This window comes from Nilaparvata lugens, chromosome 6, assembly GCF_014356525.2.
Source record: "Nilaparvata lugens isolate BPH chromosome 6, ASM1435652v1, whole genome shotgun sequence".
Lineage (NCBI taxonomy): Eukaryota > Metazoa > Arthropoda > Insecta > Hemiptera > Delphacidae > Nilaparvata > Nilaparvata lugens.
The window spans coordinates 44,949,950-44,976,887 of NC_052509.1; the positions used below are offsets into that span (position 1 = coordinate 44,949,950).

Genomic DNA, 26,938 nt, shown 5'->3' on the forward strand with positions numbered 1-26,938 from the left:
TTCACTACTGAATGTTTTCCTTCTATTGTTATAGCAAATTCAATGTGGAGGGGGGGGGTGAAATTTTCAACTCTGCAACAAGTGTCAACTTAGCAATTCCACACTTTTAATAGACAGGCTAGAGATGCATATTTTTGCTATGTTCACCTCCCAACTAGTTTCAGCTTTGTAAAGCTACAAAGTCAAAAATTGTGTACCAGATGTTCCAGACTCAAATTTCATTGTGAAGTGATCAATTGTTACAAAATTAAAATTTCACACCCCACATTGAATCTGCTATAACAATAGAAGGAAAACATTGAGTAGTGAAATAATACATCGAATCGAAGAGGAAACAAAGCTCTACAAATCTACGGTGAGCATTCATTTTTACGATACATTGTTGGAGAGTTGTAGGCCCTGAAACATCAAAAAATTGGATTGAAAGCTGTTGTTTAATTTAACAATTTTACACTTTTAAGAGCGTATATCTCAAAAACTGTTGGAAATATCACAAATCATCACAGAACAAATATTGTAGAGAATTCATCAAGCTTCATTTCTGAATAGTTAGTCATGTCGGTTAAACGCATTTTTCTCAAGATATGAGCATGTAAGCAAAACATTGAAAAGTGCAACTTTTAAACCACCCTCATCCCTTTAGCACAAGGGGTAGGGATGGGGACTTTTGATATGTTCACCCCCTAACTGGTCCCAACAAAGCTGCGAAGTCAAAAATTGTGTTCAAAACATGCTCTCCAAATTCCTTTGTCAATCGGTTCAATTGTCAATTTTTGCATAACTGAAGATCTCACACTCATCACTGAAGCTGCTGCAACAGCGTGAGGATGTGCGTAAACTTGTGAAATTATACATTAAATTGAAGAGAATTTGATGGTCTATAAGCTCATGATCAGCATGGATTTTTCCCGTCGATATTCAAAAAGTTATAAGAGCAAAAATAGCAAAAGAATGAAGGAAAATGTGTTTTTTTTTCAAAAATGTCACATCTTTTAGAGCGGATATCTCGAAAAGTGAAAGAGATATAGGAAAAGTTGTCAGATCAATATTGTAGGCAATTATGTAAGCTTTAATTTCTTATTGAGTAGTCATGTCTGTAAAATGCGTAATTTTCGATTTATATGGGAGAAACCAAAAAATGGTACCTTTGAACCACCAAAATCGATCTTTTCAGTAACGGACATGTCACTTGTCACATCTACTCACCTCCACCTCTTCTTATTTGAAAACCAGCAATAGACCGTTGAGACAATTGAATCTATCTTTTCATATTCCCTCAAAAGAACCTGAATGTTATAAGCTAATTTTAGTATGTGCTTCTCTAACATAGAAATACCCTTTTCTTGGAATATGGGGATGTAGAGGCATATTTATATAGGATAGAATTCCTGGAAGATTGGATATGTGAGCATGTTGTCAATGGAAATGAGTAGAATACAAAAACTTTGAAAAGTTTAATAAAGTTGAACAGGGGCGCCATTATTTAGGGGGGGGGGGGCAGGGGGGTCCTAGGCCCCCCTCAAGACTCAGATAAAAATAATGAAAATGCGGGTCTATCTACACGAATCCTTAGAGTCTCATAGTGATTTAATACTTTTTTTTAACAGCAGTAGTATAATTCCTTCTACAGTATCAACAATGTAGCAAAATTGCCTTGAAAGTATGGATAGGGGTACAGAGTAATAAAGAATATATTTTTCTCTGTAGTACAGTTTGAATACAGAATGGGTACACTTATTGATCAGAGCACAATAAGTGAGTCATTGAATAAATTTCAATGTGAGAATTAACAAGTTGTAAGATGTCACAGTGAAATCAAAAGAAAGGGCACAATCAGACAATCAGAAATGTATGTAAAGAGTTGTTGAGAATTATGGGAACAGCTTGATGTATCTTTAGCTTTCTGAGAGTTATTTTCCAATTAGACTATGATCCCAAATGAAATTGTCATTGTAAAAGAAAAATTTATCTTTTACCATGATTTTTAAGAAATCTGTTTCAGTGTATTCCTACTTTAGGGCCTCTCTGTACACCTATATTTCTAATAAATATTTTATGATTAAATTTATTAACTAATAATGTATATGTTTGTATTGATACTTCAATCACATTTGTATAAAAGTGGAAAGAATGAAGCATATAATAACATCTTTGAATGTAACATTTGAGGAAAAACTCAGGTCCCTCTATCCTTTGGGGGTATTCCTCCCCCTCCCCAATACCTCTTGGTTTTTGCCCCCCCGTAGCAGTTTGGTGAAATGGCGCCACTGAAGTAGTTGAATGAAATCAACTTCAATTATTGTATGGCAACATTACGATGCTTATGAGCTCTACTTAGAAATGGATTGTGAAACAAGATAATTGTACTGGAATGTAATAAACTGTGATATTTTTATAATTATAAAAAAGCAATTAAGCCATCCATTACAATCATTGAGAGAAAAAACAATAAGATGCTCATATTATCTTCTCAAATCTTAACACATTAACAATACACTACCGGTAATTCACGAGTAGACTATGTACACTGATGTGGTCGATTTCAATAAACATTAAATGAAATGGTTGTTTTCTTCTAAATGTCTATACTTGAGCATTCTGTTAATTTGGAACAGAGCTCACTTTTACGGGGTTTTCTCAGATGATGCAGCAATCACTGAGGAATCTCCAACATAGATTTCAATAATCCAGGAGAGAGTCGTCTAAAATTAAAACTATTAGTGCAATATTGCTAAATAATTATTGCCATTTATTAGTGTTTTTCAGAAGATTATTAATCCCATAAATGTATCTTAATTAAATGATGAGTTATGGAGTTCCAAATATTATAATATTTTTCACATTCCCATTTTTCTTTTTTTTATATTTAGAATCGCTTCATTTGGGTCACTCGTTGTTTAGTCGAATATAGTATTTGATAGTATTATTCAGGTATAATAGTATCTATCACATAAATCTCTCTCAGCAGCGACTATATAAACGCTTAACATAGGTTGCTAGGGAACGATAATAATAAGAATATGTGATGAATATAAAATATAATAAAAATCTATCCTGTCTAGGCGAGCAATATTTCTGTATCACAGATATCCAAAAACTTCAACACTAAAATGTGAATATCTTTGAAACGGTTTGATATTGATGAGCGATTTCCAACATTCATTGTCTTTTGAGATTCTTTATTTGAATCTTGTATTAAAACCTTCCCATAGAAAATGTTTGATTCAATGTGGCGGAACGAAGATGGCAGACCAAAATTTTGAAGCTACTTACAGAATTTTTTTCAATTTGAATAATCCCAGTGAAGCCCACTGTCAAATTATCTTTGGAAAAGGAACATTAAGCTGTTTTCCTATTAATATTACGCTGTAGGCCTACGTGAATCCATAGAACTTCATAGGTTCCACCGTATGGGTAAATGATTCAGAATCAAAATTCAAATTTTGTTAAATTAATAATACCAACGACATAGCAACTGCCATCACAATTTGTATCATTAATATTATGTGTATGCTACTGAAGGATAATAGTCAGGCAGACACACAGGAGCAAGTTATTTTATCTCATTAACTTTCAATGTTACTTTTATATCCTGAAAAACGACGAAGAAGTGAGTAAAATATTTTTTTGTTCAACGAACTTGACCTGTAAAAAGGTTCGAAGAGTGCGTGTCAAAATTTGAAGCTGATCGATCAACTCTTTCTAAAGTTATTGTAGTGCATTCAAACAAACAAGCAAACCCACAGACTGGCAACAACTTTGAACTTGAGTAAAAAGTAAGAACTTGCTAAGGCTCGTTCAACAAATATTTTGAGAGAACAACGGGCGGTATTATCAAGTTGGGAGCACATAACTTGAAGGAGTCAAATTATTTCAGTGTAGGGGATTGTGTATTTTACAAGAGAGTGTGTTTCTGAGGGATATATGCCTATAGTGAGAAAGTGAAGAGGTGAGGATTTAATTGAATTGCTGTTTTAGTTTTTTTGCACGGCCGGCCGGCCCTCTCTCACATTCAACCATCAACCCTCCAGTACGATGCTACATCAACTATATTAAATATACAATCCTACTCAGTGGAATGGAGAAATTCACAATATTACAAGCAAGAGTTGATAGTAATGAATATTATTGACACAAAAAAATTTACAAACTGACTCGCCCCGCCAAAACAGGACACTTCTTTTTCAGCACAAGAACGACAAAAGTGCCACCCGCCAAAACAAGACTGAATTTCAGTGCTAGGATGGATGTGTCTGACTTTGACGGTGGTGTATACTGACATCGCCCCAATAAAAACTATTATTAGAACTTTTTTAAATATAACTTTATTACGACTTATTATTTATAAATAATTTCTTTAAATAACATACTTGAAAATAATAAGATAAATATAATTATAAACAGAAACTGAATATCATTTTTCAGTAGTGATGTCATCACAAAGTGGATACAAATACCAGATTTATACATTTTCAGCAACGTTGATAAGATACCATACCATCAGTAATTTTCACTAGAAATATTAAATGACCTGTTATTTTACAATGTTATCGATTATTGATAAAAACACTGGAATGTTCATTGTTTCAATTGTACATAGTGGCAACCATGCACTCATTTTCACTGCACAGTAAACAAGTCTCTCAAGTACACGTATTTTACATGACATATCCAAATACAATATTCAACTGTACAGTTAAGTATTGGATGAAGTTTCAAATAAACAATTATTAGAATATCTGTTTTGGAAAGAGGACTGCTAGTATACAAAAATAGAGTACATAGAAAAGAAATTACGCAATTTGAATTTTGGGTGAAAATTATCCAACAGGAAATTTCTTGGATAACCATTGGAAAATGTAGCGCTTTGATCGTCACATCAAGTACTCACAATAGTAAAGTGTTTCTAAAAATTTCAGAACTTATTTTTTCTAGATAAACACCATTTTTACACGAATATTGTTACATTTATGGCAATATGAAGGTACAATTGTTATTAATAATCTAACAACAAAGTATTTTACAAGTTGGATAGGAGAAGAGTTGTTTTGAAATGCACTTGAGTCACTAGCCGCAGCGCAGCCACACTATCATTCTTCCTTAGGCGGCGAAGTGCCGTCCTCGCGGGTCATGTCCTCGACGGGCGCCTTGGGCAGGGCGTCGGGGTCGCGGATCATGCTCTCCGAGCCCTGAGGTCCCCCCTCTCCGGCCACCAGGTGCGACGGCACGTGACTGCCCCCCGACCCCCCGCCACCCTTGTGCGCTTTCTCTCCTTTGCGCCATAATGTTATCTCCTGTCAAACAAAGTCACCACAAAAACATGACACATCAGTAACACATTTCCAGCACATTTTCAAAACAAACTTACTGATAAAGCCCAGTTTTACCAAAAACTAAGACTAGGTTTGAGCGGCGGCAATTGGATCTAGTCAGATAATTGTAAATTGAATTTAAACACGATTTTATTCTGTTTAGAACTTACTGTCGCTCATACCTATAGTGAGGTCCACCTTATAATGACAGTATTTGATCAACTTTGGTTTTGCTATCCTAGTCCATCATACGACAAAGCCGGTGGTACTATCCTTTTCTAGGTCCACAATGATGCCAATTATGTTTTTGTTAGTGTAGAAATATAATTAATTAATGCAGAGAATCGGCATCGCTATTCTTCTATCTTTATCCACTGCCATTATAACGTGGACCTCACTATAGTTTTCGTTTTAATGGAATCGGGCCTAAATGGATTGATAAATAACATACAAAACACCAAAGGAACTAACTGTCTAACGGATCTGGTTAGTTACTTTCTTCCCAATAAACTAACAAATACATGGGCTTGGAAACGTTTAGTTACATTACAAAATTCGGGACACTTCGAAATCAGTCCTATTAGTTAGCTATTAGTAGTAGGTTTAAAATTATTAATAGTAGAGGCCAATAAAATTAGCAAATATATATTCAGATGCAACAAACAGCACATTTTTTCTCTCTTCACAGTAATTCAACAGAATCATTGGTCAGGTGAAATAAGTAAAAAAGAACCCAAGGTAGTTTGTAATAAACACTTTCTGCTCTTTCCAAAGTTGTTAATTGAAATAATAAACTAAAACCAACAACAGCAACAGTCTATCCAACTACGTGATTGTTTTTCACGTCACAATAAACAACAAATACGGGTCCGAAAATGTTTCGTAACAGCATCCCGGACAAATTATAATCGACCATAATATTTTTCACTTATTGAAAGAAGACATTTGGTTGTCCACCATAGCAGCCGAGAAATCTGGTTGTGCAAGTGAGAAACTAATTGGAACTCTCATGGAAACATCTTGTTAATCGTTATTCAAATTTTAAAAGATTATATATTATCAGTTTCTGATATAATCCAGGATGGGAAAAATCCTGAGATTGTCCTTTTCTTCCCGCTTTCAGTTCCACTTATTTCTTCAACATTATTGATTCATTCATTTATCAGTGTCGTGTCAAATAAATTCTAGAAAGGATTGGTCAAATGTACAAGATGGAAAGTTTATCAATTGTATTAATTAACTTGCATCACAAATCATTATTTTGTTTCAAAACCACCGTTTCAAGAAATTCCTAGTTTGTAACTTTGCACTTCAATCTGTTTCTAGCATAGGTTTAATTTCCATTCCATCTCATTTTTATCCTCTACATATCTGCAATGCATAGATTCTACATATTTGCAAACTTATGAGAGCTAAAAAAAATATGAATTGTCATTCCACAATACTTTGGACCCCCTATAACTGTCAGACAAAAATTTGTCGCACATTAACTTCAATTAAATGTTTCTTTCTTTGCTGGATGATGCCCATATAACAATAATTGACAATGATTATGAGGATAATGAGATAGTTACATGATCTAAAACGCATTCCCTTGGCAGAATTCGAATCAAAGACTGTCCCCGCATCAGTAAATAAGTCTTATCTGACTGGGCCACAGCAGTCTGCTAAATTCGAGTCTCAAGGTCCGAATATTTATCATAAAGAAAAGATAGCATTGGCACAAATCATTTCTCAATGTGGATACCACTAGCGGATGTTTTCAATAAGAGTCTTTCAAGTGGGGTCTTTCCAAATTCAATGAAAGAGATTTGTACAAGACCCTTACATAAAGGTGGCGATAGATCTGAACTCAACAACTATAGGCCTAATAGCATTAGTCAGTAATATCTCAAAGATCCTTGAGAAACTTGTAATAAAGCGATTGGTTAATTATCTTGAATCAGAAAATCTGTTGTGGCCCAATCAGTATGGCTTCCGACAAAACAGATGTAGAGATGATGCTATATTTGTGTTGACAAGGTCCGTAATCAACGATTTGGATAATGGCAGGAAATGCCTTGCAGTATTTCTTGATCTAGCAAAGGCGTTTGATACAGTACCTCATGGCAAGTTACTGAAAAATCTTCAGGCTATGGGTTTAAGAGGTGTTGTCTCAGAATGGTTCAAGTCATATCTGGAAATCGTAGGCAAAGAGTCAGGATTGGGAGAAACCTAAGTGCAGGAGATGGCCTTCCAGTTAGCTTCGGAGTACCGCAAGGAACCGTTCTTGGACCAATACTCTACCTCTTCTTTGCCAACGAGCTGTGCTCTATGGATGTCGGTGGCAAGATTATCGCCTTCGCCGATGACACAGCAGTATTATTCCGGGGAACCAGCTGGGATGACGTCTTCAGGTCAGCTGAACTTGGAATGGGAAAAGTTACCTCCTGGCTCTTCAATAACATTCTGACGATTAATGACTCAAAAACAAAATTTATTACTTTCTCACTGACAGATTCCAAGAAGCCTTCTAAGCAGACAATCAAACTACATCATGGCAAATTAGATAGTATGAATTGTAATTGTCCTTCAGTAGAGCGCACAAACAATATAATATATTTGGGAGTCATAATAGATGGATAACTTTGCTGGGATGAACACACTTTACATCAAACGGCTGAAATCAGAAAATTAATTTACAAATTCATCCAACTCAGGCAGCTACTATCAACAGACATCATGAAAAATGTATATTATGCAATAGTCGAGCCTATAGCAAGATATGGCATTTTGGTCTGGGGAGCTACAAATTTCTGCCACATCGATCCTATCTTCACGGTTCAGAAGCTAATTTTGAGGATAATAGGAAGCAAACAGTTCGCCTCGAGACGTCATGGAGTAAGCATCGATTTTTTGTGTGCTCCCTTTGTTGTTACGATATATTTTAGTTCACCGGTTAACTATGTTGTGTTTGAAGTGTGATACGGATGCTCCTAAACAGGACTTTTTACCATGTAACTCGTGTAACACAAAATGCCATTTTTTGTGTCAGTTAATGAAAGAGTCTAATTTTCGAAAAATGCCCATTGAAAATAAGGCGAAGTGGAAGTGCATAACTTGTAAAACAGGGTCGGGCGCATCGTCGGCTATCGCTGCGTCAGCGGCAGTACAGTCATCGTCTACTGCTGCGTCAACAGTGCAGTCATTGTCTACTGCCGGCGAGGATGGCTCAAGGGCAACGGCTGCTGATAACAGACAATCGCTTTCTCAATTGGATTTACAGGCTATTTCTAATGTCGTGAAATAAATTATATGTGCTGAACTGTCTCCTACTTTCAAAGAGGATTTTTATTCTATGAAAGTCTCTATAGAATTCATTTCTGATGAGTTCGATTCGTTTAAAAACGAACTTGACAGTTGCAAGAAGGAAATTAAATCTTTGAAGAAAGACGTTAACTCGTTGAAAAATGAAAATTTGAAGTTGAAAAGTGAACTGTTTGATATGCAAGGCTATACTCGTAGAGAGAATGTAATTGTTACCGGCGTTCCAGAAACAAATGAATCAATGTTTGAAGTTTTCAATAAAATATCATCATCCGCTATCAAGAATCCAATTGATTCGAAGGGTCTCAGTGCCGCGCACAGATTACCATCAAGGGGAAAGGATCAGATCAAGCCCATTGTTTTCAAATTCGTCCGCAGACAAGATAAAGAAGACTGGTTGAACCACTTCAAACAGGCTGCGAGCCGCGATGTTGGAGGTCCAGGTATTTCAACTAAGATGGTGAATGGATCTTTGGTTGATGGTCGAGTGTGTGCTTATCAGCATCTGGCCCCCTCTACAATGGAATTGTTCAGGGAAACGCGAAAACTAGCTATTCAGAAAGGCTATCAGTTCGTTTGGGTTAGAGACGGAAAAATTTTCGTGAGGAAGGAAGAAGGTAGGAAGCCGATACCGGTAAGAAGTGCAATGGACCTTGAAACCATCTAGATAGATAGCAAACATTGATTTTTCATCTGGTTAATGTTGGTTATTGATTTACTATGCCGAATCAGGATCATGATTTGTCTGAGGGCATTTATGAAACACTTGAAGTTAATGATTTTTTTAGTTTTTCTCTGCAAAAAAATAACTGTATAAATATAATTCATATGAACATTAGAAGTATTAAGAAAAATTTTGATCAATTCGTTTATTATCTAAGTAATAGCCAAATAAAATTTGACTTAATCGTTTTAACTGAAACTCGGATTTGTGACGATTCTGAATTTGATTTTAATTTACCAGGCTATACTAATGTTAATGCTGCATCTAAATTCTCAAAAAGTGATGGTCTGTGTATTTTTATACATGAATCGATAGTTTTTAATTTAAAGGAACTTATGATTGATAATGTGAATCCTCTGAGTATCAGTTGCAATATTGATGGTTATGACCTCACAGTGATCGCTTTGTACCGTTCTCCTTCATTATATATAAATAATTTCATAATTAGTCTGGATAATCATTTGAAATCTCTAAAAAATCAACGTAATGTTGTACTCATTGGTGATATGAACTTGAATATTTTAAATAATACCAATCTCACAAATGAATATCTAAGTGTTATGCATTTGAATGGGTATAAATCCTACATAAATAAACCCACAAGATTACATAATTGTATAGATCATGTATTTTTAAAACAAGATACTGTCAATGATGGTGAGGTTGTTGGTGCAATACTAAAAACATCCATAACCGACCATTATTCTATTTCTCTACATATAAATAAAGCCAAGCAAAGAAAAAACCCAGTCCTTTAAGTAATGTCACTAAAATGAATTTGTCCAGTATCATTTCCGATCTAGAGAATGAAACATGGGAAGATATTTACAGCGGTGCTGATGATATTGATTCCCTGGTTGACACATTCATTAACAGGCTGACTTACTATATCGAGAAGCATTCTTTTATTGTCAAAATTCCCCACAAAATGAAACCGTTGAAAAAATGGATTACTAAGAGTTTAGTTGAATCTATAAGAAAGAGAGACAATATGTATGGGAAACTCAGTAAACAACCTTTTAATATAAAATTAAAAGAGGATTATATAGCGTATCGAAATGTATTAAATAATACAATAAAAAAGGCTAAATCAGATTATTTCAAGCTGAAACTGGAAAATAGTAAAAACAACTCTAGAAAGACATGGGATTGTATTAATGAAATGCTTGATATAGATAAAAAACACGTTTAGCCAAATATAGATCCAGATATTTTGAATGATCATTTCACAAGAATTGGTGAAAAATATGCGAGTCAAATCCTGGATGATATCCATAATATTGAAATACCTGACTCATTATCCCCCAGTCCTAATAACAGCATTTTTTTCAACCCAACTAACAGCACTGAAATACTTGATGTGATAAAATCTTTGAAAAACAATGCAGCAACAGGTGTTGATGGTATGTCAGGGGTGTTCTTGAAAAAAATTTCTCAGTTCATAGTTAAACCGTTGGAATATATAATTAATAAATGTTTTCTATCAGGCTACTTCCCAAAAAGGTTTAAAATTGCAAAAGTGATAGCTCTTCACAAAGCTGGTGATCATACACAACCCGGAAATTATAGACCTATAAGTCTTTTAAGTAGTTTTTCAAAAATATTTGAAAAATTGATCAAAATTAGACTAGTTTGTTTCCTAGATAAAATAAAATTCGTTCATAGTAATCAATATGGGTTTCAATCTGGTAAGTCTACCACTGATGCTGTACTTCACTTAACTAACATCATAAATAACAATTTCAAATCCAAGCATAAAACACTATCAGTTTTTTAGACCTTGCAAAGGCGTTTGATTCCATACCACACACAATACTATTGCAAAAATTACATAATTGTGGAGTTAAGGGCATAGCAAACGATCTGTTTGCGAGTTATCTAACGGATCGCTCTCAATATTTGACAATTAATGGTAAAACAAGTTTGAAAAATCTTTCTGTATTTGGTCTTCCTCAAGGCACAGTCCTTTCACCATTGCTCTTTTTGATTTATGCTAATGACCTTTTGAATCTGAGAATACCTAACTGCCGAGTAATTTCATTTGCTGATGACACGGCTCTTGTTTTTTCTGGTGTGTCATGGGGGGGATGTATATAACAATGCAAATGAGGGCTTGAGAATTGTAAAATCATGGTTTGATAGACATGTACTCACCATGAACCTGAAGAAGACTAAATTTATGACTTTTTCTACTACTGAAATAGGTCAACCAGTACAAACCTTGTCTTTACAAATGCATTCTCACGCTTTGTTAAATCATGTGGATTGTGATTGCCCTTGTATTGATTGGGTGAAATCCTTAATATATTTGGGTATAATGATGGATGATCATATAAAATGGGATACTCATATTGAATATATGTGCAGACGGCTTAAATATCTAATTTATAAGTTTTATTCACTAAATCAAATAGCTGATATGGTAATAATGAAAAAGATTTATTATGCTTATGCGCAATCACTTTTCCAATATGGAATTGAGATATGGGGGGCTGCTTATGATATCCATATATGAACAAATTATTCACATTACAGAAACACCTTATCAGAGCTGCATTATACAGGCCAAGATTGTACCCTAGTAGACTTCTTTTTCAAGAATTCCAGGTGCTTACAGTGAGGCAAACATATGTTAAAAGAATCATATTATTCATTAATAAGAATAGTGATACCTACATTCAACTTAAGGAATAATCCATATAATTTGCGTCCCTCCAATCAATTACAATTTGATATTGACTTTACCAGCTTAAGTGTATGTAGACGTCAGTTTGAATATCAGTGTTACTTGTTTATAAATAAAGTCCCAACTAATTTCATTATTAATAGAATTACAAAATCCATAATGAATCTTATACTGGATTGGATTAGGATAAATGTTTATTTTAAATTATCTATATCCATTATGTAGTGTTTCATTCTTATGTTATAAATTTAAAAAAATTATTGTCATGGCTTCCTTGAATTGGTATTTTTGAGTTTGTCACTTGCTTGTGATTTTGTTACTTTTGTCTTATCGTTTGTAAGTATTGAGATGTGACATGGTTTCCATAATTTTATTTATTCTAGTGGTTTGAATAAGCTCTTTTTCTTTCTATTGACATGTTTGCTGTACCTAGTTGTTTGAACTCACTGCGGCGCACAAGTTTTCTTTACCGGTAGTGCCATTTTGTAAGTTAGAATATTTATTTTATCAATCTGTATTATTTTATGGCAAATAAATGAATTTGAATTTGAAACATCCACTCTTCCCTTCAGTACTACTATACTCGGAGCTTAGCATCCTCAGCATCAAACAGATTTACATTTACAGACTTCTAACATTCACCAAAAAGAAGCTACAATTCTTCATCAATTTGAATCACCCGCAAGGAACACACAGAAGGAACATGGACTTGGCAATTTCCAGGATGACAACATCAGCTGCTCAGAGGTCAGCCAAATATTTAGGACCAAAAATTTTCAATAAACAGCCAATAGCTATTAAAGAAACAGTTCCAATCAATTCATTCAAATCAAAAACAAAAAAGTGGCTCCTGGATAATAGAATCAATCATGGAGAACAATTATTTCTATGAGAATATTTCCATACTTGGTTAGAACGCAATCAGTACAGTGCGTCTTATAGCTTCTAGTTCCCCCCTCACTCTCACTCTCTCTCTACCTAGCTCTGTCTATCTCTGAGGAGGAGGAGAAGGGTGCTATCTCCCGACAGAGCTGGCTGAGACCCAGTCATCGTTAAAACCGCAACGTTACAACCGCATCAAGTAAGTCAATCCTCATTTTATGTATTTCCCTCGGTCCTCCGTATTTTGTTAACCCCTCGAAGTTACCCCGCGTTGTTGTTCATTATGGTCCATACCGTGCCAGATGTAATCAGTGTTCCTATTAATGTACAGTTTACTGATGAACTTTAATATCGATCTCGTTTATTGTAATTGTGAATCGTATCCTTACCACGAATTTATTCATCCAAGTTCTGATTTTGTTCTTACTAATTTGATCTTATTTATTCCAGTGTCAAGTGTTCAAATTCACGAGTGTGATTGTGAAATAGCTATTGCATTTCTATTATTTTGTCGTATTTCTCTCAAAGTCTGTAATTCCAAAACGTGTTTAATTTTTCAATCCAAAACGAGCAAATTTGTTTTTTGTAAAACACTTATCGTTTATCCTTATCGCTTCCCAGGTTGTTCTTCTTAGCTTCCAATCGGTTCGGTTCGGTACGCGCACGCGCCTAGAGAGAGCACGAATAGGAGCAACTGTGAGCTGGCAAGAGGTGCTAGCGCTACGCTCGCCTGGAGAGAGAACGAATAGGAGCAACGTCAACCTGTGCAGAGGTATGCAGTCTTCACCTGTAGTCCTGGTTACAGGTCACTTGGACTTACTTTTCATTACACCACCATGAGTACATTTGTACTTCAATTCATAATATACAAGCTCATCCTTTAAATTTTCTTTTCTTTTTCACTATTTTCAAATCCTGGAAGGATGTAAACTTAATGATTGAAACATTGAAACGATAGGTTACTTAGAAATCATAACCATGTGACCAAAAACCACCAACACCACAATGCACATGTAAATAGCGGTAGTCGCGCATGCGCAAATGTTAACCGGAACGCGAACTGGAGCTACTACGGTTACCGTAACTGTAGCCACAGCGAACATTATTGTTATAACCTCCAAGCGTTGGTTGTTTACCTTTTCGCAATGACAGATCCTCCGGAAACTAGCTTAACGGAGTCGAACATTAACGTATCTGTCCTAAATCAAACAACAATGGACAGTTCTAAGAGTGTCATTCAATAAAAATTGCTGTCCAATAAGTGCTTACGACTTATTCAAAAAATAGAAATCACTTTGAAAAATACTCAAGGTGAAATTTCTCAAACCATGATCACTAAAATTGAAAATGATTTGTCTTTTCGAGAAAATTGGTGAAAAAATTTTTGAATTATCAGTTATTTATGACATCCAAGATACTTCCCTGCATGAAATTCAATCAAAGTACGACGAATGGTATCCACGTTTCATTCAAATGTCAAAACCGCAAACTCCTGTAACCCCCCCCCCAACTGTTAGTAAATCTAATATTCAGTTACCGCGAATTCCACTCACAATATTCAACGGTAATGTAAGCAAATGGAACGAGTTCTACAATAATTTTAAATGTCTCATTCATGATAATGACAGTTTGTCTGCTATTGAGAATGAGAAATTCCAATACTTACGATCAAGTTTTAAGAGATTCTGCTTATGAGAGCATTTCAAGCATTCCTTTATCCGAACAAGGCTACTCATTAGCATATAAACAGCTAAAAAGACGTTATCAGAACCCATATATCTTATCAAACTATTTCATTGTTCAGATTCTGGATTGTAAAAGTGTTACAAAGGCTGAATATAATTCAATTCAGCAATTCATTGATGTAAATCAAGTGGCAATTGAGTCATTGAAGGGTCAGCAAATTGATTATCATTTCGATTTTGTATTACTATCAATTATGTTGAGGAAAATCGACATGAAAACTCGCTACGATTTTGAATCGTCATTCTTGCCTAATGAAATACCGAAGTGTAAATCTTTACTGGATTTTTTGATCAAAAAGTCAAGAACTAATGAACTTATCAATGCAGCCGGAACATCCACGTCAGTTAAATCTAATTCTAATATCGATAAGCCAAAAAATATATTCAATTCTAGCCTGATAGTTGCTAGCACTTCAAACGCAAACTCTGAAAATTCAAACGTGAATAGAAAATGTAACACCTCATGTAACGTTTGTTCATCAAATGATCACAACATCTATTCTTGTCCAAAATTATTCAAAATGGCAGTCAAAGAAAGATATGATGCTGTTAAGAGATTGAAACTTTGCTTTGCTTGTCTTGGCAACCATAATAGAAAATTATGCCGCTCCAATAAATCTTGCGAAACTTGTAGTTCAACTGGTCATCACACCTTACTCCATTTTGAAAAAAATGCCGTTCAGATCTGAACCTCAAATGTTGTCTTCTCAGTCTAATGTAGAAAACTCCGCTTCTAATGTATGTGATACCAGCCTTTCTGCATCCAACTCCTCAAATTGTTTGTTAGGTACTGCTCAAGTTATTGTGTTTGATGTATTTAATCGCGCTCATACCGCTCGTGCAGTGATTGACTCTGGATCGCAAGTCACCGTCATCACTAGAGAACTCATGAACAAGTTACATTTAAAGCCAAGACCTTCTAGCAGAAGGCTAGTCGGAATTGGGTCACGAACGTCAATTACCTACGGAAACGTTGACCTGAGGATTTCATCTAGATTTCAACCACACTTCAAATTGAGTACCACCGCTACAGTGTCATCGAATCTAACGTGTAATCAACCTAGCATAAGTTTCAATTCTGCAGACTTTAGACAGTTTGCAAATTTAAAATTAGCAGATGAGAGATTTTATGAATCTTCTAAGATTGATCTGGGCCTCATGTGTTGAATACAAAATTCGGTTGTGTCGTTATCGGAAAGGTTAATTCTGCCAGCCAGCCTGAAGCCGTTACAGCCTTACTCTCTTGTATAGAACCAATCAATGAAGTGATTCACAAGTTTTGGGAATCCGAAGAAGCTCCAACCATCGCTCCAGAAGATCCTTCACATAAATATTGCGGGAGACTCTTTACCGAAACTACAAGGCGCCTTCCTTCTGGCCGATACATTGTAGCGTCACCGTTCAAAGAAGAAAGTGTAAAATTAGGTCATAATCGAATCTCCTCTATGAAAAAGTACTTCTCTCATGAGAAAAGATTGGAACCGTACAGTGCTATGTGCAAATTATACCACACTCATGTAACGCAACAGGTGGGCAGTGGGCTACGCAACTCAGCGCTTGCATATAATGTGAAGCATCCTTCACTACTGCCTAAAAAAATCTGAACACTCCACCAACCCTGTGGCCATTGGCAAAGGTCGAAGCGATCCATCCTGGCACCGACAATATCACCAGAGTGGTGACACTTCGCACCGCAAGTGGGATCATGAAGCGCGCATTGAATCGCGTGATCGTGCTTCCCATTAATAATTGAAATGTATACAGATCTACAACACTTGGAAAATGTTCCAGTGTTGTAACAGACTTTCTCTGATCTCTTAATTTTGTGTTACTTCATTCAGTGTTATAATTTGTTGTCTCCACTTATGTATTTCAAATTCTACGTTATTTAAATTCCGTTGAAACGTAATTTGGTGGGCGGAATGGTTAGAACGCAATCAGTACAGTGCGTCTTATCGCTTCTAGTTCCCTCCTCTCACTCTCTACCTAGCTCTGTCTATCTCCGAGGAGGAGGAGGAGAAGGGTGCTATCTCCCGGCAGAGCTGGCTGAGACCCAGTCATCGTAAAAACCACAACCGTTCCAACCGCATCAAGTAAGTCAATCTGCATTCTATGTATTTCCCTCGGTCCTCCATATTTTGTTAACCCCTCAAAGTTACCCCGCGTTGTTCAATACTGTTTCATTCTTATATTCTTCAGTTTAATGATTTTTCCCCATGAGTATTATAAATGTTTTCTATGTTAAATTTATCCTAAATTTCTACATCATAGGTTTTCAATTTTCTTTTTTAAATTGGTGTAAAAAGTAAATTCGTATGGCTTTTGTTGGTGGGGAGTCCCTTGCGGGAAGGTCCCACCGCCTGAATATATAATTTAAGCCGTCAATGGGCCTTACGACTGGCATACTTCAGCCGGGACCGACAGTTTAACGTGCCCATCCGATAACACGGGAGTGATCTGGTTAAAAAACTTTTGGTTATGATAGGGATTGAACCCGGGATCTCTGTGCTGCTACGCAAGCACTCTATCCACTAGACTACGGATCACTCAAATTGGTGTATATAAATGTGGTTTTCATGAACTTCTAATGACTCGCAAGATGTATCTTTATTGGAATTTTTTACTTTGGCATAAAATCTTAAACAATAGAAAATTAGTGGCATCCCGACACAAATTCATATATAGTGGGGGCACATTTTCTTAGATCAGCAAATAATCAACCAATTGTATTAATAATTTGTAAATAATTGTAGCTTATATGCTTTTTGTAATCATGTCTATATTTTTATGGTTTCATCGTCTAAAAGATACCACTTATAGAAAAGTCAGTAGGGCCTTGTGGTTTTTGAAGCTTGCTTTGGATTTTCAACGTTTTTTAAAAATAAAATTCAAGTGGATTCAGATACATTTTGTACATTTTTAATATACATGATACAATCATGTCTATATTTTTATGGTTTCATCCTCTAAAAGATACCACTTATAGAAAAGTCAGTAGGGCCTTGTGGTTTTTGAAGCTTGCTTTGGATTTTCAACGTTTTTTAAAAATAAAATTCAAGTGGATTCAGATACATTTTGTACATTTTTAATATACATGATACAATCATGTCTATATTTTTATGGTTTCATCCTCTAAAAGATACCACTTATAGAAAAGTCAGTAGGGCCTTGTGGTTTTTGAAGCTTGCTTTGGATTTTCAACGTTTTTTTTAAATAAAATTCAAGAGGATTCAGATACATTTTTGTATAGTAGGGCTCATCAAATTTCCATCTAGCTGTTTCCCTGTTGTCTATAAGATTTCGTCTGAATTTCAGTTCCACTGCTGAAACGAAGCCCCGCGGGTATTTGTAGGCTGTTAATTAAGATGTACAATATAGCGTACTTTATGTAAAATGAACTGAAAAATTAAATAAAACAGTTTCCAGACCTGTAGCTACAGTAATTTTCAAGATATTTGACGAATACAGTAATTTTCAAGATATTTGACGAATACAGTAATTTTCAAGATATTTGACGAAAAACGCGAAACCTGGTCCCGAAAAACAAGTTCCTTTAAGGTTTGAAGCAGATTTACTATGTTAAATGTACAATAAACACAACATATTTTTTTACAGAAATTGTAGAAAATGAAATTTCAAAGAGAAAGATGTAAAATGAGTCTATAATAGACAAACGCAACCTTTAAAAAAATAATTCTCAATTACAAAACGCATGAAAAATAGACAAAATCTGTTACTGTTAAGCTCTCTTTTCAAACTTGTTTTTCGGGACCAAGTTTCACGTATTTCGTCAAATATTTTAAAAATTACTGTAGCTACAGGTCTGGAAACTGTTTTATTTAATTTTTCAGTTCATTTTATATAAAGTACGCTATATCTTAATTAATAGCCAACAAATACCCGTGGGGCTTCGTTTCAGCAGGGGAACTGAAGTTCAGACGAAATCTTCCACCCTGTATCACTTGGTAACCAAGTATTTTCGGATCTATGTTAATTGGAACTTTTTTTTTTCTTGATGTGAGGAATCATGCCCTGACTTATGGGGGCACCTTTTTTCAGAGCACCCTGTATATGTTTTTGTTGTCTAACTTACTATACAAAAATTATTGTATAGTAGGGCTCATTGAATTCCATCTAGCTGTTTACCCTGTTGTCAATATTTGCAGTAGAAGAAGTCATCAGGGTGATTTACAGCATCCAATTCGGATTTTCGTTTGATAATAATTATTCAAGAGGATCCGTTCGTTGGATCAATAATAATAAATCGTGTACTTTAATATGCGTCATCTACTTTGATTACTTTTTTCATTGAGGATGATGGCCAAATGAGCAAGCGATCGATACTCTTCAGTTCTAGCCTATATACTATGTAAGCCTATATTAATACCCTGCAAAAATTCAGCTTTCGTCAAATTTGATGCGCAAAACCCTGTGTCTTGGTCTTCATTGACTGGGCTTTTGTCAAAAATGCATTGGTTTTTATTTTTTAGCCTCAACACAATCATGTTAAAATATAATGAAAAAAAGGAGGTAATTTTCAACTTATCCATCACCATAAAGCAGTATAACTGGCATCATATCAGAGATGCCACTTTTTCACACTAATGCTTTCGTCTAACTTTCCTATTTGCTTGAACAATTTGTTGAAATGTAGTATAAATATATAACAATAATGTCATGTTCGCAGTAATGAAGGTATTTGACATTTTCCGAGGGATTACCCTGGACTCCCTTTCTCGTGGAGTATTTCTCAACTCCCAAATCGGCCACAACATGAACGAGCCCGCATCCCCCAATAATTCATATAAGTGGGCGCCTATGTACACAACGTGTAATCATCAAAGCTTGCGTGGACAACTCGGCCGAGTTAACTTGATCAATGTAAACCCACTTTTCTAAAACATGTCAAGTGAGCTGGGCCGAAATACTGGGCTTAGTCAAAGCGGCCCAGCTTACTCGACCAATGTAACCCAGGCTTTACCACCGTACCAATTGACCGGCCGGCACTAGATTCAACCCCATGACTATTACTGCTATGTAATGGTCATGAGGTTGTATCCCGTCCCGCCAAGTGTATAATTTGATCTCATTACCTCCCACAGGTTGAGCTTATATGAGCATTATCCAGCAAAAAATTAAACATGTTTCAGTTGAAATCAACTTATCACTAAACAATCCAAACATTATTGAGAATTCAATGATTGTCATACCTGTTGCTTGAAATACCGTCGATCTTCCTCGTCCATTAGAACAAGATTCAAGAAATACTTGACAGAAAACTTTTTATTAATATCACGCATGGTTGGGGTTAGATCATAGCCGGCCAGAAACACTCGGATGGGAATGCTCTCTCCTCGGACGGGCGCACCATCCATTATTTCATACTTTGCAATTGTCTCGTTCTCTGTAAATGTATTCGGCCCTGAAAAAAAACATTCATATTAAATAATTATAAACCAGCGACGATTTCACCAATAATTCTGACTTAAACCAGCAGTAAATTACATGAGACACAATTTTATGCGGTAAGTACTAGGGGGAGGGGGGTCCTGCCTCGGGCGCCAAACAAGCAAAAAATGACATTTTACCAAGCTCTCTAAAATATTATGAACGATTGGAGTAAATTTGTATTTGAAAATTTTAAATAAAAGGAACAATAATATAAATAGTACTTATAATTAATAATAAGTATTTTCAATTTTAAGTTAGTTTAAGGCTTTAATTCTGTATAAAATTGATTTATCGTATTTATATAGTTTGTGAAATTAAATAATGATCATTTTTTTATATCTTACATTGAGCACTTACCATATCTCCCTCCTTTTAAATAAAGAGTTAATAAAATTGTGAAAAAATGGTATTTATGAATTATATATATATTTTGGTTCATTGATATATTAAATACAGTTGAGCCATTGTATATGAGTCTCAACTTTTAAGACTCATATAATACTTATATAGGTTAACTTTTTACATGTTTTACGTCTACAGCAGTTTGGAAATAGATTCGCCTATAATACAGAAAAGAATCGGCTTATACATGTACGGGATAGGGAATACACAAATGATGCATCATCACGTCTGAACTACTGAACTGATTGAATAAAAATTATGCATATACTCTTAATTTAACGAGGATGGTAATAGACCTATATTAAATTCTTCAAGATTTCAGTACGTCAAGGTTTTAATTATACCCTTGCGGAGCACGGGTTACCTGCTAGTTTTTGAATAAGACAATTCTTTCATTTCTAAACGTAAATTGAATCTACTTTCTTCAGTTTGACCAATCAACTAGCCAACACATCAAATAAGCGATGAGAAGGACACTTCTCTTGGAACAAATTTTTGGTTGTCATTGAATATGATTTAAAATTATTACTAATTGATCGTATAAATATATATTTACAATGTAATAGATAATGAATAATAAGAACAGTAAGATCATAAAGACTAGAATCATCTTGGGTTGAAATAGAGTGGTTTATTATTCTAACAAATGAATAAATTTGAATGAGAACTCACCAGATCCTGTTGTCTCACGTTTAATAATTGCTATTTCCATATGTTTTATTTTTATTCGGACTAGGAGAAAATATATTTTTCCTACAATTACATCTTTCAAATGGTATCTGGAAATAGAAAAAATAACAATGAAACCACTAAGTAAGAATAACAAAATGCAATGAGGTGTAAATAAATGTAAATTATAATTCTAATACATAACTCATCCTGAGTTAACATTTATGAATGAATGAGTTGATTTTATTTTTACAACATATCCAATTATAGCAAAAAAAAAAAAAAAAAACAGTTATGAACGCCAGCATTAAGCCCTTGGATAGCGACCATCAGGGTGAGAGTTAACATTTATAAAATGCATTGTATTGACCTTAATTTAAAACAAAGTACTGTACTCTCGAGTGTTGAGTTCATGTAAAAGTTGACAATAATTGTTTCACACAATCCTTACACTGCTTTCACCTTGAATAATAATTATAGAACTTTTGCATTATTGATCAAATTAGTTATAAGTATATTTCAATACGAGTTGAGCTATTGATTCTATTAAATGTTTCTACATCAACTCAACACGTGTTGAACAATGAAGTTGATAATGTTAAAGTGTAACTTCAAAATCAATGTGATTGTCATTTTCTAAACTATCAAACAAGTAAAATCTACCATTGCATTTCCAATTTAGGCCTACGAGTCGGAGGGCTTGACAAATAGCTTGCAATAGGATTATTTTAAAAAATTGGTGCGTATTTGATTGATGAAAAAACTCTTATGTTCTACTCCTACACGTCCTTCAGTATTATGAATAGGAGGGTTGAATTGTTTGAATTGAATCTATAGTTTGATAATAAATAGAATTTTTAAACCGTTTGATACAGTATCATTTTGTTATAACAGATACTGTGAAATATAATCATTTAGCATTCTGGAAACTTTAGGAGACAACTTATAGTGTGAAGATTAAACATATATGAATGAAAATTATAATGCTAAATTTAACGCTAAACTGAGATTATATGAACAAAAATTATTCATAGTGAAGGTGAATAGAGAGAGACTTATGCACCACGAACACTCGCATTTCATTTTTATTTAGCTGATGCTATCGTATTACTGTATATCTAAATTTGTATACAAACATTTTTAAAACACACATCGATTTTTGGACGTAGGTACGATTTTTGCCGTCGTTATAAATTCTATTGAATTTAACATAACTTGACAAACAAGTGATGTGTTCATGTGTTTGCCAAGTTCCGTTTAGTCTGTTAGATTTCATAAGGACGGCAAAAATTCGAACGTCCAAAAATCAATGTGTGTATAACTGATTTGAGATATAGATATAATGAACATAGTATTAACTGATAAAAAGTGAAATGCACGTGTTCGTGTCACATAGTGCGTACGCACCTTAATGCAATGTACCTGAGAATACATTATTCTAGGTACCTTGCCTCAATGTGTTACATTACGAGTTTGAATCACCAGATAATCTGTCTCCATTTAAACTGACACTATTGGAGTATTTAATTAAGTGACTAAACTATGGGACACATTTTGAGTAGTTAGTAAGTAGGTAGTACCATAGAGAAAAGATACTGTTAACATATAGTACTTACTTGCACTTGTTGTACTCGAACTCAATGTGCAGACAGTCTTCGATGCCGACCTCCATCTTGATGCTGTTGTTCATGTCGGGGTAGGAGGAGAGGGTGTGCACGACCATGTCGACCTCCTTGACGATGTCGGACAGTCGTCGTACGACAGTGACGCGCAGCAGGTAGCGCAGTCGCACATTGGAGCCGGTGTAGGACTCGAACGGCTTCTCCACGTTCTGGAACTCGAAGCTGTACTCTGTGTTCTGCGAGAGGTCGCCAGGTCGCGCCAGCTCCTTCACCAGTGACGTGAACTCGTGGTGGTTGCCGCGGTCGTAGTACAGCTCTATCTGACCTATGAACTCTATTTTGATGCCTTGGTGTTCCAATTTGCTGCCCGGCTTTTTCAGTGCGATTTTCACCTGAAAGTAAACATTAGTAAAGCAAAGACTTGGTGAACATCTCAACTAGGGCTGATAATTGAGAACATTTCAAACTGGGAAAGAAAAAAAACGTATTATTCCCTAAAATCAGCAGATTAGGCGAGTATCTCAGAACTGCGATTTTCAATTTGTATGGTGTATGAACATAACCTAAAAGGTTTTGTTCAATTACGTTTTAAATGATAGTAGGTTTTGACTTTTAAATGGCAATTTGTAAATATTATTTGAGACGTTTTGAGATAATTTTATATAATAAACACAAATAATAACGAAGAGTTGAAATAATCGCACATTTGATATATTGCACATACGATTGACACCCGATATTGTTATTAAACAGCTGTTTTTTGTTAGTTGAAGCTTCTCGCTGATGACACATCATGCATGACGAGCATGTGTACACACATGTTTAACACACTCGTCTTGTTGTTAGTGGCCACCCTCATGCTATGTGGTTCGGTGCAAAACTCTTCAGGGCAACTCCTTGATGTCTAGTTTCATAACTGTTAAAAATGTATTCTTATTTATCGATGAAAAGAACTATTTCTTTAGAATATACTAGCTTGAAGGAGGAAGAGTTTGAAATATGCTCTGCAGCTACTGCTGTCTTCAATTGAGTATTGTTTTGAATTGTATTATTAATTGATAAATGCATTAAGTATACTTATCCAATCATTAAGCTATAAGCCTATAAATTATTAAGTTAGTATATATTAACATTTTTATAATCATAATTTCATTAATAGATCTTCTAAATTATAATTATATTCTCTATTTAATTTACTTCTAATATCACATTGAGCTTATGCACTAACGTGGCACCTACCCCTATACACACACATGCATAGTCTAATCAAGGGATTCTAAAATATAATATTAAACATTGAATTATTTGATAATTGTCTAGGCTATCATGTTTTTTGAAAAATGAAGATGAATTGAATTGAGCCTGCTCTCCAACCATAATAGTTATTGCACACATTGCATTCCTATATGGAATATGTCAATCTCTTGTATTGAGTTACTCCAAAATGTAATTCCCATACGCAAAAAGGAAATGGAACATTGCAGTGTCTAATACTGCTTTTGGATATCCAAGAACATGTAGCAGAGAGCTCAACTAAGCTATTGTATATTTTACATGAGAGTCATAATACCTTTCCTGTAACACTCTCTCCATCGTAGTACAAAAGATGCCGTTCTTTCTTCCCATCTTCTGTTTTTATTTCTGCTAGCTTGCGGGTTTCGGTGCCATCTAAAACTATATCTATGTCAGCACTCTGACCAAATCCAAAAAAACTCTGAAACAAAACAATAAAAGTGAATATTATGAAGATCAAATTTATAGACGATAGTTTTTACGTTAGAATAACTATTAGGCTACTTTCTTGTTAAAATGTTTAAAATTAAATTTTTATACAAAAGCAGTTTCAATTAAATAACAAATCTCAAACACAGAAAATTACATTTTTGAGATGCGTTTTCTTATCAACCAACAACAACCGTCAACAAGATTTGGTATTAATTTAAAAAATGACATCATTGTTTTAATATGAGGATACAAATGATCGCATTTTTATGACACAAAGCTTAAATAAAAAATTGTTATTTATAATTCAAATTCTCAGTGATAATTCTCATAATCGATTCACATTTATAATTGAACAATACACATACTGTACCAATTTCACAATGATTAATCAATTCTAGGTCCTTGAAGTTGACCAGAATACAATGTTCACGAATACGTAGAGTTATAGTGAGGTTACGTTATAATGACAGGGGAGAAAGATAGCAAACAACGTTGCCAAACGTCTCTGTCTTGTCAATGCCTCCTATTGACGGTAGCTGATACAGGTTTATTGATGTGATATTAAATGGTCATTCTAGTTTTCAATAATCAATTGTATTTTACTGAGTGATAAATTAATTTTTCACATAATTAAGATTATATATTTTGTTGATTAATTTATTATTAATTCTACATTAAAAAAAAATGATCTAGCAACAGAGCAAAGCGAGAATAGATAGTAAAATAATAATAATATTCGTATGGCTTTTATTGGTGGGGAGTTCCTGATGGAAGTACCACCTCACCTGGATAAATCATTTGAGCTATCAATGGACCTTACGACTGACATACTTTAGCCGGGACCGACAGTTTAACGTGCCCATCCTATAACACGGGATTGATCTGTTCAAAAACTTTTGGCTCTGAGTGGGGCTAAATAGATAGTGCTATCCGCTTTGCTCTCACCTTTTTTAGATATAAAATTCTGAATAAAATGAGATCATTCGGAACATCTTCAATGAGTACTAATTTTTCAAAAATAAGTAAGATTCAATTCTGATAAATTTTAGTTTTTGATCAACAATATCTTCCGATTGTTATCATTTAGATGTATAATTCAATATCCCTCTTAGCGTATTTTTGTGCTCTACAATCTGAGTTCAGGTAGAGCGCTCTATCTCATATAGATATCCAGGTAGACCTGACAACAATGCTCCTTGTATTGTGAAAACACTTAATTTTCAGCTTCAACCATCATCACCAAATACATTATCCTCACATTGATATTTTGCACAATGATGTAAGTTCATGAGATTATGTTCTATGACAATCATCCGTTAGATGCACTTCATTTCAGTATTTCCTAGTGGAGAGGCGCGCATAAGGACACCTCAATGATAAAAATTTCAAACACTTATAACTTTTGACACAAATCCTCAGATGTGGTACTACACTTCATTCTTCTCGGCTCGTCAAGGCGGTACAAAATCATGCATCATAAGTCAAATTCGGTCTAAAACTGAGAAACTCATTGTTGAGTGTAGAAACTTAAGCCCTTATTCCAATACACAAAAAATGGCCAATTTCTATATTCAAAGCTGCATATCTTGTGAAATACGTCTCATAAAATTTCTAAATCTAATTAGGATGTGAAAATTTTCCTCCTCTTCCCAATCCAATGAATAATACTTTCGATTCCAATACCATTCGAAAGTTACAGAAGATTTTAAAAATGGCGATTTCAGTTTTTTCGTTATTTTACTGTTAACCAAGAGTTTATAGAACGAGTCTGATATACATAATAGAAACTCACGATTGATTCCAAATCGTAGATAAATTCATCCTCCTATGAGCTCAGTTGCCTAAAATCCATCTTGAATCACATTTCCCTATCATAGAATTACCAAGACCGTTAAAAACATCTACAATTTCCGTATTTTTTTCAACAATCGAATCTTTACAAACATATTTTTCCATGAAACGTTCACAGCAAATATATTACACGAACGATACAGAATTTCGCAAATCTGATTCCAGATTCGTGTTCCTGGTATCAAAGATCATAAGGTCACGAAGTTTGAGCGATTTTTATTTCTCACAAAAAATGACATAAAAACCATCCTACGTTTTTTCCACACTAAAACAAAAAGGATCTCAGATTTGGCTGAAAATCTCACCATAGATGAAGCTTGACCTGAGAAATGATTATTTATTCAAATTCTAATTAATGAATAATTATTATTAAACAAAGATCCTAATTACAACATTTCATTAGGATTTTCGTTGAATAATCTTTACCTACCTATTCATTATCATTTTGATAACTAAATACGATTTCCTATTAATTTTCATCTGTAGCATGCAATACGCACCATAGAAGTGAGATAATGACATTTTAATTAAATTCTATGCAACTTTACAGCTTTTTGGTTTCT

The 26,938-nt window shown here is 34.6% G+C and overlaps 1 protein-coding gene across 1 annotated transcript; it reads right to left on the reverse strand.

The window, feature by feature from the left end:
• Positions 1 to 4,306: 4,306 nt before the first annotated feature.
• On the reverse strand, positions 4,307 to 24,717 carry LOC111056923 (vacuolar protein sorting-associated protein 26B-like; the record flags this gene model as incomplete). Its single annotated transcript, XM_039431464.1, has 6 exons — positions 4,307 to 5,294; positions 19,866 to 20,077; positions 21,181 to 21,287; positions 22,794 to 23,191; positions 24,370 to 24,513; positions 24,679 to 24,717. Coding segments are annotated over 6 exons (1,104 nt in total), but the record flags the coding sequence as incomplete, so codon positions are not given.
• Positions 24,718 to 26,938: the final 2,221 nt, after the last annotated feature.